Source organism: Schistocerca americana, chromosome 2 (assembly GCF_021461395.2).
Source record: "Schistocerca americana isolate TAMUIC-IGC-003095 chromosome 2, iqSchAmer2.1, whole genome shotgun sequence".
Taxonomy (NCBI): Eukaryota; Metazoa; Arthropoda; class Insecta; order Orthoptera; family Acrididae; genus Schistocerca; species Schistocerca americana.
In genome coordinates, this window is record NC_060120.1 from 175976587 (window position 1) to 175991640 (window position 15054).

General features: G+C 42.3%; 1 protein-coding gene across 2 annotated transcripts in view; it reads left to right on the forward strand.

The window, feature by feature from the left end:
* Positions 1 to 15054, forward strand: part of LOC124588910 (esterase FE4-like) — a 292280-nt gene that overhangs the window by 142629 nt on the left and 134597 nt on the right. For both annotated transcript variants that reach the window (XM_047131505.1, XM_047131506.1), the window contains one exon: positions 10223 to 10354. In XM_047131505.1, coding sequence (XP_046987461.1) covers positions 10223 to 10354 — 132 coding nt within the window. The remainder of the gene's footprint in view (positions 1 to 10222; positions 10355 to 15054) is intronic.

Genomic DNA, 15054 nt, shown 5'->3' on the forward strand with positions numbered 1-15054 from the left:
GGGAGAAGATGATGATCGATTCATTTGATTCATACTTCCTTATGTTACATATACTTTATATATGCTCTTTCTTTCTGTCTCTCTGAGGGGGTGGTTTTATAATCCCGGCATTTGCGTTACAGGTAAGGGAAACCCCTCTAAAACCTCACCTGGGATTATTGGTTTCAGTTTAGATTGTCTTCTTCATCTCTTCTTTAATTCTAATTTAGTCTTCTCCTAGTAAGTGCCCAATATTATCTTCTGGTCCTGTCTGTAAGTTAAGTTCGTCAAAATCTTCTTGTGTGTGTCTAACGCATTGTATTAGGGTATGTGTCGGATATTTATATTGATATTTGGGGAAGTCGAAAGTGATGATGTTTTCTTGTAGCAGCTCAGTTGTCAATGTGCTGGAGTGCAGTCTGTTGAGGCCAATCTTGCTTGCCAGTTTGATAAGTCGACTTTTTAGCGTTGTGATTTTTGCTGTGTCATAGACTTCACTGTTTCTTGTATAGGTGCCAGATCTTGTGGCTAGTCTTAGGATGCGCCTCTCTGTACTTAGTATCCTATCGGTTTGGTATGCGTTTGCTATCCATACTGGTGCTGCGTATTCTAGTACTGGTCTGATGAGTGACTTATATGTATATACTAGTGTGTCGTTTGGGGCTCCGTTGAATCTGCCTTTGATCAGCTTAAGGAGTCCTTCTCTCCTCCTGGCTTTTGTAATCACCTTATCAATGTGTGGTTTCCATGAGAGGGTGGAGTCCATAATGAGGCCTAAATAGTTTGCGTTTTTTGTTGCTTTTATTTCTTGTCCCCATAACTGTAGTCTGACATCTTCTGGTTTTTGTTGCCGGTTTTGAGTGTAATTTCGGTGTCTGAAAACCAGCAGCTGGCTTTTAAGGGCATTTGGTTTAATTAGCCATTGGCTGAGCCATTCTTCTAGCCTTTTTAGGTATGTGGTGTTTGTGAGTTGCAGTTCTTCCGTTGTTCTCTCGTGAAACCAATATACTGTGTCGTCAGCATGTAGTGCAAGGCCTTCATTCCAGTGGTTAGGGCGAGGTATGTCTGCTGTGTATATGCTGTATAGCAGCGGTGATAGTACGGCCCCCTGTGGTACACCGGCTTCTGGTGAGAAAGTATTTGAAAATTTGCCTTCTACTGAAACTGCTGATGGTCTATTGTTTAGGATGGTCTTGATAAGCTGGACTAGTTGTCTGGGTACGCCAAAGTCTATTAGCTTGTGGAATAGGCCATTATGCCACACACTATCGAATGCCCTTTCGATGTCAAGATAGAGGGCTGATGCACAGTCTAATCTATTGATGGCTTTTGTTACATGGTTGACTAGCCTCAGGATTGGCTCTATCGTAGAGTGTTGTTTCCTAAAGCCAGCTTGAATGTTCGGTATTATATTTTGTTTCTCCGTATGGTGTTGTAGGCGGTTTTGTAGGATGCTTTCGAAGCATTTTCCTATTACGGGTAATAAGGTGATTGGCCTGTAGGATGTCGGTTTGTTGACTGGTTTCCCAGGTTTAGGGATCATAATTATTTTTGCTGTTTTCCATTGTGTCGGAATTTGTCTAAGATTTAGTGCAGCATTGAAAAGACAGTGGAGTGATGTGGCTAGGGCTTTCTTTGGTGCCAGTGTTAAGTGTTGTCTGGTTATCCCGTCCAGGCCGGGGGCGGAGTTTTTGCCTTAATTTAACGCTAGTTCTATTTCTTCGTCTGTTATTTCTTGAAGGAGTGAGGTCTGTTCTTTATCGAGTACCTCTGGGGCCGCTATTATGTTTTCTATTTGTTTGTCGACTTCATTTTTGTGAGAGAAGTTGAAGAGTAGGTCTTCTGGTATTTGATGTGTGTCCATAAGGACTTTTCTGAAAATTTCCGCTTTTTCCTGACTGTCTGTGATTATATTTCCTTCGTTTTCAAGTGGTGGGTCGTTTCTTGTTTTAGCGCCAGTAATTCGTTTGAAGGTGTTCCACAATCTTGTTGATTGTTTATGGTCTAAGAATTGACACGTTCTTTCCCAATTTTGGGCTCTGATTTCCGCCAGCTGCCTCTTGACTAGATTGTTAAGCCTGTTCAATTCTATTCTATGTTCGTCTCCTTGACTTCGTTTCATTTGTCTGTATGTTCTTCTCTTTAATTTGATGTCTGTATGTTCTGTATGTTCTTCTCTTGAATTTGATGGTGGTAGTATATGTTCTGGGATTCTGCTGAGGCCTGGTTTAATCCTTTTTGTAGGTGCAGTGTCTCTTTCCGCTTGTGTTATTGCGGCTATTACGATTTTGTTATATTCGTTTAGTTCATCTGCTGTGATAATGGGTTCAGTTCCTGGTAAGTTTGTTTCTAGTCTTTGCTGGTATTTTTTGACATCCATGTTTTTGATGTCGTAAATTATTTTTGTGTCTGTGTGAATCTTTGTGGCATTGAATAAGGTTGTTCTTATTAGAATAGGAAGATGGTCGCTTGTTATACTGTTTCCAACCCAATGGGTGGTTATTTGTTTTTCAATTGAGGTAGTGAAAAGAATATGGTCAGGGATGGAGGATCCTCTGTGATTGATAAAGGTTGGTTGCCTATTGTCCACTCTTTGGATGTTACTTGTTTCAAAGAGTTTTTCCAATGTTCTGCCTTTTATGTTGGTATCTGTATCCCCGAACATGGTTGAACGTGCGTTAAAATCGCCCATGATAATGTTTGTGCCTAGGCTTGCGAGGTATCTGATGAAATCTTCTCTGATGTTTGCTTTTGGTGGGGTGTACATTGTTGTTATATAGACCGTTTTCCTGGTTTTTGTTTGGGTTCTGAGTATAGCAGCCTGTATGTTTTCAAATGTTTCTGGGATATCTATCCGAGTGGCTGGGAAATCTTTGTTGTGTAGAACAGCTACTCCTCCATTCCTGTGTCTTCCAGTTTGCGGGTTGTCAAACCTGTGGCAGGTGAAGTTTTTGATGTCTATTGGGATGTCAGTTGCCTTCGTTTCTGCTATTCCTAGCAGACTGATGTTTTCACTTTCAATTAGGTGTTCAATGAGTTTCTTTTTTGTTCTTATCCCATTTGAGTTAACGAAGGCAATGACGGAGCCTTCGGTAGTGTCTTCTCTATCCTTGGTAGCCATTTTGTCCCCGTTGAAACTGCGGGGTCTTTTTTTTTTGGGGGGGGGGGGGAACTGTGTTGCTTTTCTACTGTTTTCCGTCTGTTTGGGCGACTGCCGGTGCTGCACTTTCGTCTGATTGTGCAGGGGGTATCTTCAAAGTCGTTTCACGAGGTTGCGACTGGGCGTGTCTTTGGGGCGTTAACTTTGGTGGCGCGATTGAGGAATGATATTCTGTTGGCTTGTCACTTATATGTATGTGCAAAGAGCTCCAGCTTTGTGTGACTGCAATTTTTCTGTTGAAGAATTTCTTGGCTATGTCGTTTATGGCTGTTTCAACTTTGCCCTTTCGCTCAGGTAGTATGTTGATGAGAGCAGTGGTGACAGCTCTAAGGAGGTCGTTAATCTGTACGTATTTCTCGTCGTCGGAATTTGCCTCTTTTTCAGCTGGAGTGTTGATGCAGCGGACTGGGGCGGTGGTTTCAAATGATGCAGGTTCCTTTGGTCTCAGCGGACATCTAACGTCGTTTGCAACGTGTTCTCCTCCGCAGCCTTGACATTTTGGTGTGGAGTCTTTTGCGGTGCAGCTACTGCTAAAATGCTGACGGCGCATTTACTGCAGACAGGTGTTTTTTTGCAGTTGCTGGTTATGTGTTCATAACTGTGGCACTTGGCGCATTGCGCTGGTTGGGGAGGGGGGAGATTTGATGTCTCTACCTCGTGGACCTTGCAGTGCATTTTGAGGTTGTTTGCTAGAAGCGAATCCACCGTTGCTTGGTCACGGGTGATCACTCGCATTTTTGCGATTGGGTTTCCTGTCGCCCTGGAACGGATTCTGACCACTCTTTCGAATTTTAGATTTATTTCTCTAAGCGCCTCTTCTACGTCGCCTTCTGTCACATCGAAGTCAACTTTAGTGATCACGACACTTAGGCTTGGTGAGAAAGACTTTGGTCTTGTTGATTCTTGGTTTATTTCGGAGGGCTTGATTGACTGTATTCTCATTTCGGGCCTACAGTGTGTTTTGAGCTTTTTGATTGTGAGTTCTTCGAGATTTGGATTTCGGCTTACTAGGACAGCGCTCCCGTTTCTGTTAAGTTTTATGTCCAAGATTTCCGCGGCGAGATTGACTTGCTTTAGTTTTGTGTACAGAGACTTTGTAGTTTCCTCTTTCTCAAGGTCTGTCAGTCTCACTGCGTATTTCTGGGCATGGGTGATTGGCAGTTCTTTCTCATCCGACGAGGTGTCGCTCGTATGACTTTTCCTTCTCGATTTTACTTTTGTGAAGTAACCGTCGTGTTCATTGCCTTTTATAATTACGCTGATGAGGGATTGACTGGGGTCCAGCGTTTCCTCAGTAAGAGGGGGCTGGTGCGGCTCTTCCGCAATTTGGTTTGTGTGCTGGTATGGTTCCCCTGTGGTATCATTTGTGTGCGGGTGTTGGTGTTGTTCTTCGGTGTTTTCGTTCGTGTGATTTTCCGGCTGTTTAGTCATGAGGCTTGGTGGTTCCGTGTCCGTTTGTTTGTTTTGCTTCCGTTTCTGTCTTGGCCTTTCAGTTTGCTTCGACATGTTGGGTTTTTGTGTGGCCTTTCTGTCTTGTGTTTATAATCCTACTCGCGGGTTCTATCTCTTGCCCTGATTCTATGCCTTTGCCTCAGTAAGCGCGGGCTGGCCGACGTGAACGGGGCCCTGACTTACTATTTTCCCTAACTATCAGTCCCTATTCCGGCTGTCCGGAAGACTCGCCTAGCACTACTCGGAAAATAACATCGACAATTTGCCTAGCTTGCTTGCTTAGCTTGCATCTGCACTAGTGGCTCGTGGCGTTGGCGTGCGCGAGCGACGGTAACGATGCGAGAATTAGGTAATTAGGGTGCGACGAATTGATATTGTGGTGAACGGCATATACCGGCCGCGAGAATCGGACGTCCCGTGCTACAAACGCATCTCTGTGTCTTACCGAACCAAAGATTTTGTTGGAGGGAATCTTTGTGAAGAAAATGGAGAGATCGTACGTGTGAGAGGAGGAGAGATATTGTATTGTTGTGAGGCGCCACTACGGTATATAGTAAATGTTCAAATAATTTTTTGCACAAAATAAAATCCAATAACTAACATCAAGTATTCAAGGTGTGTATATCTCCATACCGAAAGTAGTCAATTATCACGGTACAGATATTAAGAGACGTAGATCGCCCGGAGGTGAAGTTTGGAACGACAGTGCGAACCTGCATTTTCCACAGTCAGAATCTGTCAAGAGATTATCTCCGAATTATTAAACTTAAACTTGCTAAATTGTTATGACCTATCATCCAGACTCATTAAACAACATGGCACACAGTTGTGCCGAACGATCTGCGAAGCAAGTAAAGGTTTTAGAGATTTCGGGTGGAGCAGATAACGACGAGGAATTTCCGCGAGATCGCCGCTGCGGAATACATCTCTTGCTCTCCTGTGGTATTTACAACGAAATATTTATATTTTCCATCTTATCAGGAGAGTAAAGATAAAAGAAAATAAGGAACTAAGCTAAACCAACTAAAACCCATAAATAAATCAATAATTAAAATAAAAATACACATAAAGAATATTTATTTATTATAATAAATAAATAAAGAATATTTTTAAATGTTGGACTGCATGGTTTAATATATTATTATTCAAACATCGGACCACTGTCGCATTCGAATGCCCCACAAATCTGGATATTGTATGGATCGACCAGCTGGCTAAATGGAGACCTACAATAAGCACTCTTTCCATTCTGTCTGGTGCTTATAACACTGTCTCGGACTCTCCGTGGCCTTCACAGTAATGGTTCAAATGACTCTGAGCATTATGGGACTTAACAGCTGAGGTCATCAGTCCCCTAGAACTTAGAACTACTTAAACCTAACTAACCTAAGGGCATCACACACATCCATGCCCGAGGCAGGATTCGAACCTGCGACCGTTGCGGTCGTGCGGTTCCAGACTGAAGCGTCTAGAACCGCTCTGCCACGCCGGCCTACCTCACAGTAATGGTTCGTTAGTTGGTTGATTTGGGGGAGGGGACCAAACAGCGAGGTCAGTGGTGCCGTCGGATTAGGGAAGGGTGGGGACAGAAATCAGCCGTGCCCTTTCAAAGGAACCATTCCGGCATTTGCCCGAAGAGAATTAGGGAAATCACAGAAAATCTAAAATCAGGATGGCCGGGCGTGGGTTTGAGCCGTCGTCCTCCCGAATGCGACTTCAGTGTGCTAACCACCGCGCCACCTCGCTCGGTCGATCATTCAACATCTGGCACTGCTCACGCCCTTCGTATCCCTCCTCGTCATGCCAACAACATTAAACACGAACAACACTAGTGCACTCTGGTGGCCGTTCTACCTGTTGCAGAGGAATGCAACACTAATCGCTTAAGTACCAGTCAATTGTTGGTTGGTTGGTTTGGGGAAGGAGACCAGACAGCGTGGTCATCGGTCTCATCGGATTAGGGAAGGATGGGGAAGGAAGTCGGCCGTGCCCTTTCAGAGGAACCATCCCGGCATTTGCCTGGAGCGATTTAGGGAAATCACGGAAAACCTAAGTCAGGATGGCCGGACGCGGGATTGAACCGTCGTCCTTCCGAATGCGAGTCCAGTGTGTAACCACTGCGCCACCTCGCTCGGTACTACCAGTCAATGGTGTCTAGGTGTAGGAAGGTACAATAACATCTGACCATGTATTCTGGGTGCTTCACTTTTCCTTGTCATGCAATGTATTATAACATCTAAATAAGATTTTGCTTTCAGATATTAGGCCTGTCTCACAGGAGAACATTCATAGGATAAAGAATCAAGTCCTCACGCAACGGTTTCAATGTTTTCGTATGGCATCACATTCTGGGGTAACTCATCATTGAGTAAAAGAGTGTTCATTGCACAAAAGCGTGTAATCAGAATAACTGCTGGAGCTCATCCAAGATTATCCTGCAGACACTTATTTAAAGAGCTAGGGATCTTCACTGTAACCTCCCAATATATACTGCATATTCACTTATGAAATTTGTTATTAACAATCTGAACGAACTCAAAAGTAAAAGCAGTGTACATGGCTACAACACTAGGAGAAAGGATGATCATCAGTACTCAAGGTTAAATCTAACTTTCGCTCAGAAGGGGGTAAATTATGCTGCCACAAAAGTCTTTGGTCACTTACTTAATAACATCAAAAGTCTGACAGATAGGGCCATATAGCATTTAAAAGGAAATTAAAGGAATTTCTGAATGGCAACTCCTTCTACTCATTAGATGAATTTTTGGATATAGTAAGTGGGTAATTTCCCCAACCCTCCCCCCCCCCCCCCCCAAAAAAATATTAAGCGTCATGTAATATTCTGTGTAATGTAATATCTTGTATAGACACCTTTTATTAACCTGACACGTTCCACATCATTACGAAGTGTCGTATTCACGATCTATGGAACAAGTACTAATCTAATCTAATCTAATCTCACGAACAAATGCCTATCAGTTATATAAAGTTTCAAGCACATGCACAAAATCCAGTACTATAATACGACCAGGCGCGGCGATAACTGATTATAATTTCCTATGTCAGCAGGCGAGGTCATGACCCATTGTTCCTGCACATGCGCAGCACTTCGCTGATCCATTTGCGACTTGTTTGCCGGACGATTCACGCGCTGGTGTGTTGCGGGCACCCATCACGAGTAGTCGATTTTGATCAGGAACTTGCCGTTGTAAAGTAGGCTTAAGGATACAGTTCAAAGTAGAGGAAGAGCCGAGCACTAATACGCTACGACAAACTGTACCTTAGTAATGTGGAAGTCCAGTTTCCCTTTTTTCAGACACCGATAAACCAAGCAAATTTCCCAGGTAGTTAGTTATCGGATTTTACATCTACATTTACATCTATGTGGATACACTGCAAACCACATTTAAGTGCCTGGCAGAGGGTTCATCGACCCACCTTCACAATTCTCTATTATTCCAATCTCGTATAGGACGCGGAAAGAATGAACGCCTATATCTTCCCGTACGAGCTCTGATTTCCCTTATTTTATCTTGGAGATCGTTCCTCCCTACGTAAGTCGATGTCAACAAAATATTTTCGCATTCGGAGGAGAAAGATGGTGATTGGAATTTCGTGAGAAGATTCCGTCGCAACGAAAAACCCCTGTCTTTTAATGATGTCCATCCCAAATCCTGTATTATTTCTGTGACACTCTCTCCCACATTTCGCGATAGTACAAAACGTGCTGCCTTTCTTTGAACTTTTTCGATGTACTCCGTCAGTACTTTTTGGTAAGGATCCCACACCGCGCAGCAGTATGCTAAAAGAGGACGGATAAGCTAAGTGCAAGCAGTCTCTTTAGTAGGTCTGTTACATTTGCTAAGTGTCCTGTCAATAAAACGCAGTCTTTGGTTAGCCTTCCCCACAACATGTGTTCCTTCCAATTTAAGTTGTTCGTAATTGTAATACCTAGGTATTTATTTGAATTTACGGCTTTTAGATTAGACTGGTTTATTGTGTAACCGAAGTTTAACGAGTTCCTTTTAGCACTCATGAGAATGACCTAACACTATTCGTTATTTAAGGTCACTTGCCACTTTTCGCGCCATTCAGATATTTCTTCTAAATAGTTTTGCATTTTGTTTTGATCTTCTGATGACTTTGTTAGTCGATAAACGACAGCGTCATCTACAAACAACCGAAGACGGCTGCTCAGATTGTCTCCCAAATCGATTATGTAGATAAAGAACAGCAAAGGGTCTATAACACTACCTTGGGAAACGCCAGAAATCACTTCTGTTTTACTCGATGACTTTCCGTCAATTACTACGAACTGTGACCTCTCTGGCAGGAAATCACAAATCCAGTCACATAACTGAGACGATATTCCATAAGCACGCAATTTCACTACGAGCCGCTTGTGTGGTGGTGGTGGTAGTTAGTTTTTAACGTCCCGTCGACAACGAGGTCATTAGAGACGGAGCGCAAGCTCGGGTTAGGGAAGGATTGGGAAGGAAATTGGCCGTGCCCTTTCAAAGGAACCATCCCAGCATTTGCCTGAAACGATTTAGGGAAATCACGGAAAACCTAAATCAGGATGGCCGGAGACGGGATTGAACTGTCGTCCTCCCGAATGCGAGTCCAGTGTGCTAACCACTGCGCCACCTCGCTCGGTGCTTGTGTGGTACAGTGTCAAAAGCCTTCCGGATATCCAGAAATACGGAATCGATCTGAAATCCCTTGTCAATAGCACTCAACACTTTGTGTAAATAGAGAGCTAGATGTGTTTCACAATAACGAAGTTTTCTAAACCCATGTTGACTGTGTGTCAATAGACCGTTTTCTTCGAGGTAATTCATTATGTTCGAACACAATATATGTTCTAAAATCCTGCTACATATCGACGTTAGCGATATGGTCCTGTAATTTAGTGGATTACTCCTACTACCTTTCTTGAATATTGGTGTGACCTGTGCAACTTTCCACTCTTTGGGTACGGATCTTTCGTCGAGCGAACGGTTGTATATGATTGTTAGGTATTCTGTGCTATTGTTCGTCTGAGACAGTTATCTAGCTACGTTCTCAATGAACATGGCACGTAATAGTGAACATTTGTGGAAAAGATTTGTGTTGGGCGGGACTCGAACTCAGATTCCTGCCTGTAGTGGGCAGTGCGCTACCCGTGCAAGCCTCTCGGATTTACTCAAGCTTTTTCATATGTTTGCTTCTCCAGCTCCAAAAGCTCATCTCAGGACGTTAAAATCTAACCTTCTTTTTCTTATAAGTTATAAAGTTGTATCGTTATTTTAGGTAAATGTGGACCGAAGAAAAACACAGTGACCGGGGAAATCTTATCGATCTCTGAAAAGTTTGTTACGAGGACACAGTTTGGTAGCTGTAACCAAAGTGGAAAAGTAGGTAAAGGTCGCCACAAGGTAAACTTGTTTGCGGATCATAGCTGCTGAACCGGTTCGCGAATTACCTATCGCCCACCGCTATCTTATACTGTGTCTGCGCCAGAAGGTTGTCTCCCCAGCCCGCTCGCAGCGCTGCGTACACCCCGATGCCCGTAACTCAATCCCACCTACCCTTCTTTGGCTTCCACGTTCCAGTGCACCAGTCGTGATGCAATGTCTGTCGTTTTCACAGGCGCCAGTGCCCAAGTCCCCGTGGAAGGGCGTCCGGAAGGCGCTGTTCTTCGGCAGCATGTGCCCCCAGCGAAAGGGCTCCATCCCCTTGGGCCACGAGGACTGCCTCTACCTCAACGTCTACACGCCGCAGGTAAACACACTCGCAGGTCTACGTTCTTAGAGGCAACTAGCGCCAGGGACGCTTCATTGTGAACTACCAACTGAACACAAAATGTCGCACCGGCCACATGACTTTCGTGGTTCCTTTCTCAATACTCTCTTGACCAAAGAATTCACATAGCACAGCTAACCGGGCAATGGACAAAAAACTAAATCTGCATTCGCAGTGTTCTTCAGAAGAACCCAGCGAACGGACGTACAACATGTGACCTGGACTGGCTTTGCTGAACTAAATAAGGTTTTCAAAAGTTTTTCATTAGCGTTAAAAGAAAAATTTACAATCAGTGTCTTATCAGTTTTGACTTACAGTTGTGTGGCACAAATTTTTAACACAATCCCCCCCCCCCCCCCCCCACACACACACACACAAAGTAGAGCCACTCAGCAAGCAATGGTCAGAAGCACGTCAGGATTTGATGATAATCATCATCATCATTAGTATTCTGCCGAAAGCCAGTTCTTCACATGGTAGTTCTCCAGGCTGTCCAGTCATCTACCATCCTCTTCAGGTCTGCATAATTTCCTCTTCCCTTTATGCCGTCTATGATCTTGTATCTTCTTCTTCCTCTGTCTTCTCCCACAAACCAATCCTTCCAGAGCATCTGCTAGCAATCACTCCCTTCTCAATGAATGTCCCAACCAGTTCTTTTTCCTTTCTCTTACAACCTTCGGCAGACATCTTCTCTCACCAACCCTTTCCAACACTCTTTCATTACTCACTCTTTCCATCCAGCTTATTCTCTCCATTCTCCCCCACATCCACATCTCAAATGCTTCTAATCTTTTTTCATCCTCTTGTCTCAGCGTCCATGTTTCTACCCCATATAGTGCCACACTCCAGACAAAAAAGAAGTTTTCCCAGCCTTTTCCTTACACCTTTATCTAATTTTCCACATAAGAGTCTCCTCTTTCTGTTGAATGCCTCCTTCGCTATGGCAATTCGAGTTTTCCCCTCCTGGTGCCATCGGAAATCTTCAGTTATTGTGCTTCCAAGATATTGAATTGCACTTACTTGGCTAATGGTAGCTTGTCCTACTTTAATATTGGACAGTCTGTGTCTTGTACTGATGGACATACTCTTTGTTTTTGCTGTGTTTATTTGCATCCTATATTCCACACAAGCTTCATTCAGATCTTTCAGCAATTTATTCACTGCCCGCTCACTTCCTGCCACTAATACCATGTCATCAGAAAATCTTATACATTCTATTCTCTTTCCACCAATACATATTCCTCTTTTCCCATCTAAGCCTTTCACAATAATCTTTTCAAGGTATGCGTTAAACAACAGTGGAGAAAGGCAAAAACCTTGTCTAACACCTCGTCCAATGTTGCTTCCTTCCGACGTTTCGTTTCCAATCCTTATCCTTACTTTCTGGTGTAAATATATATTTTGTATCAGTCGTCTCTCTTTCCTATCTACTCCTTTCCTCTCATAATGATGATAATGATGACGATAAATGTTTGTTTGTCACACGAGATCAGGGTCTTTAGTACCCTTATGAAGATTTTCGAGATGAGTGTGGTGAAAAGGAATCTGTAAAAGTTACAGCATGAATTAAACCATACCAATTCCTTGAAAATCAAAATTGAAGTGGCACCCATACCCACATACCCATGTGAACACCCACAACAACACACCCACATCCACATCCACTCAACCACACACACCAATGCACCCACCCACCCACCACACCCATACATCCACACACCCACCCACCTACACATCCACACATCCATACCCCCTCCCCACCACCACACCCCTATACACACAACCTCCTCTCTACACACACACAGAACTATGTGATAGTGCACCAGGGTAATTAAAGGGGAGTTTAACATAAGCTAAACAATGACAAAACTGAAACTATAATCCTTACAACAGATCTCATGTAGTTACTATACGTGCATGTGAATTACACGTTATAAGTGCATTTCGTGCATTGCAAATATGTTTGCATTCTGTATCCTATAGCACCTACTAAACTGAAAAAAAGTTTGAGTTAATGCAATAGTAAAATATCGAAGTCTCTGTCGATGCAGCCACGTGCCTTGAAGTTCCATACAATACGAACTTACCTGGCTACCTGAAAAATTAATTTAAAAATAAGAAAGCTCCATTACTGCAAAAGGCTGTTTATTCTCTCTCTGCTTGAAATATATTGAAATCGAAAAGCAGTTCGTTCTATAACTTCATTCTTAATTGCAAACATGTAAAGATTTGAGTTAAAATCAGAGAAGCGAAAAATAACTTCCGTAAGAATCCTAAATTACACGAACATCAGATGTATTTTGGTACATCGTTCAGAAAATGAATACAAAATCTCATATTTTACATGCAAGTGCGCTTCAACGGAGCGCGTGATTTTACATGGCCGTACATTTACAAGCACCGGACAAATCAGCCTATATTCACATAAACATCTACATTATTATTTAACGGGTGGAAAAACAATGAGATAATCACCTTGGAACCCCAGATAACCGAATAGAAATTGAATACTGTGTCCCACATGTTCTAACGAAACTGTGAACTCGAACAAAGAACGAATCTTGCTCTCATTGAATACGACTGCAAACTATCTCACGAAAATGTATCTGATGTACTGCAAAGTACAACTACACAAAGACAGCGCAAGTAGGCAACCATCTCACCATAATCCAGAAAGATGTCGCTTGAAACGTACATGTTTCTGTATAACAATGAAACAAATCTATTCTAATCAGCATCGCACAACCTCACGGCACCAGGCGGAAGAGCAGAGTGTTCAAAGTAGCAAACGAAAGACCAGAGTGTGTCGCTTTGTCCACTGTCTCATAGAGAGGACATACCGTGTAGATCCCAAACGCGTACAGTATTTATAGATAATTACAGTCCCCATTGACTGGTTTGTTGTTCTGTAAGAAACTATCCGGTTTTTCACTTTTTAAAGGTATGTCTTTAGTTTCATAAAAAGTGCAATAATTGAAAATGGAAGTAAGACACATCAAGATACTGCGATAGGCTTTGTCAACCTAGAAAAGAACATTCGACAATGTAAAGTGGTGTAAGATTTTCGAAATCCTCACAAAAATAAGTGCTCCTAAAAGGAAAGAATGATAATATAAAAAAATGCTCGAGAATAAAGAGGAAACATTGATAACGAGATACCGAGAGAAAATAGGGCTGATTAAAGAGAGTGTAAAGCAGGTATGTAATCTTCTTTTCTACTGTTCTACCTGTATATCGAAGATGTAATGACGGAAAGAAAAGAAAGACAGTAATGAAATTTTACGATTTGTGAACACTGATACGTTTCGCTCATGATATTGCTATCTTCTGTGAAGATGAAGAAGACTTAAAGAGCCTGTTGAATGAAATGAATAGTCTACTGAGTACAGAACATGGACTGACAGTATACCAAAGCTGATCAAACGTTTTGAAGAATACAACAAATGAGATTAGTGACAAACTTAACATCAAAATCTAGCACTACGTAGAAGTCAAACTGAACTAGTTTTGTTATATTGGAAGTAATCAACACAAGGCTGACTAATTAAGAGAAATGTAAGGTACAGACTAGCACAAGAAAAGGAATATTTCCAACTAGTACCAAACATAGCCCTGAATTAGACAAAGAAATTTGTGAAAATGTACGTATATAACACATCGTCGTATGGAAGTGAAATATGGACTGTGGGAAATCCGGTAAAGAAGAGAATCGAAGCGTTCGAGGTGTTGTGTTATACAAGGATACTGAAATCTGAGTGGGCTGAATGAAGTGAGTCTCTACAATCTCGACGAGTGAATGAATATGTGGGAAACATTAACAAGAAGTATGACAGGTTGACAGGATATGTATTAAAGCATCACAGAATAACTGCTATGGTACAAGAGGGGCGCCACAACGGATGAAAGTTGCAGTTGAAGACAGGATTTGGAATGTGTGAAATAAACAGTTTAGGGCATTGATTGTAAGTGATTCTCCATTCTTTTGAATCATCAGTCTTTTGACCAGTCTGATACTTGCCGCAACGAATTTCTCTTCTGCGCCAATCTCCTTATCTCACATTAGCTCTTGCACTCTCTAGTCCACGGAGTTATTATCTGATGTCTTAACACATATCGTATCATCCCGTCCCTTCTGCTTCCAGTGCTTTCCATTATGTTCCTCTTTTCGCCGATTCTGCGGAGAAAAGCCTCGTTCCTTACCTTATCAGTCCACCCTATTTTCAACATTCTTCTATAGCACCAAATCTCAAACGCTTCGATTACATATTATTCCGGTTTTTCCACAGTCCATGATTCATTACCGTACAACTCTGTATTCCAAAGATACATTCTCAGAAATTTCTTCCTCAAAATAAGGTCTATGTTTGATACCAAAAGACTTCTTTTGGCAAGGAATGCTTTAGCTTTCTTTGCTAATCTGCTTTTTATTTATTCCTTGCTTCGTCGGCCATGGGTTATTTTGCTTCTAAGGTAGCATAATTCCTTAACTTCTTCTACTTCGTAATCACCAATTTTGATGTTAAGCTTCTCACTATTATCATTTCTGCTACTACTCTTTCCTTTCGTCCTTATTCGGTTTACTCTTAATCTATTTTCTGCATTCATCAGACTGTCCATTCCGTTCAACAGATTCTGCACTTCTCCTTCACCTTCACTGAGGACAGAAATGTCATCAGCGA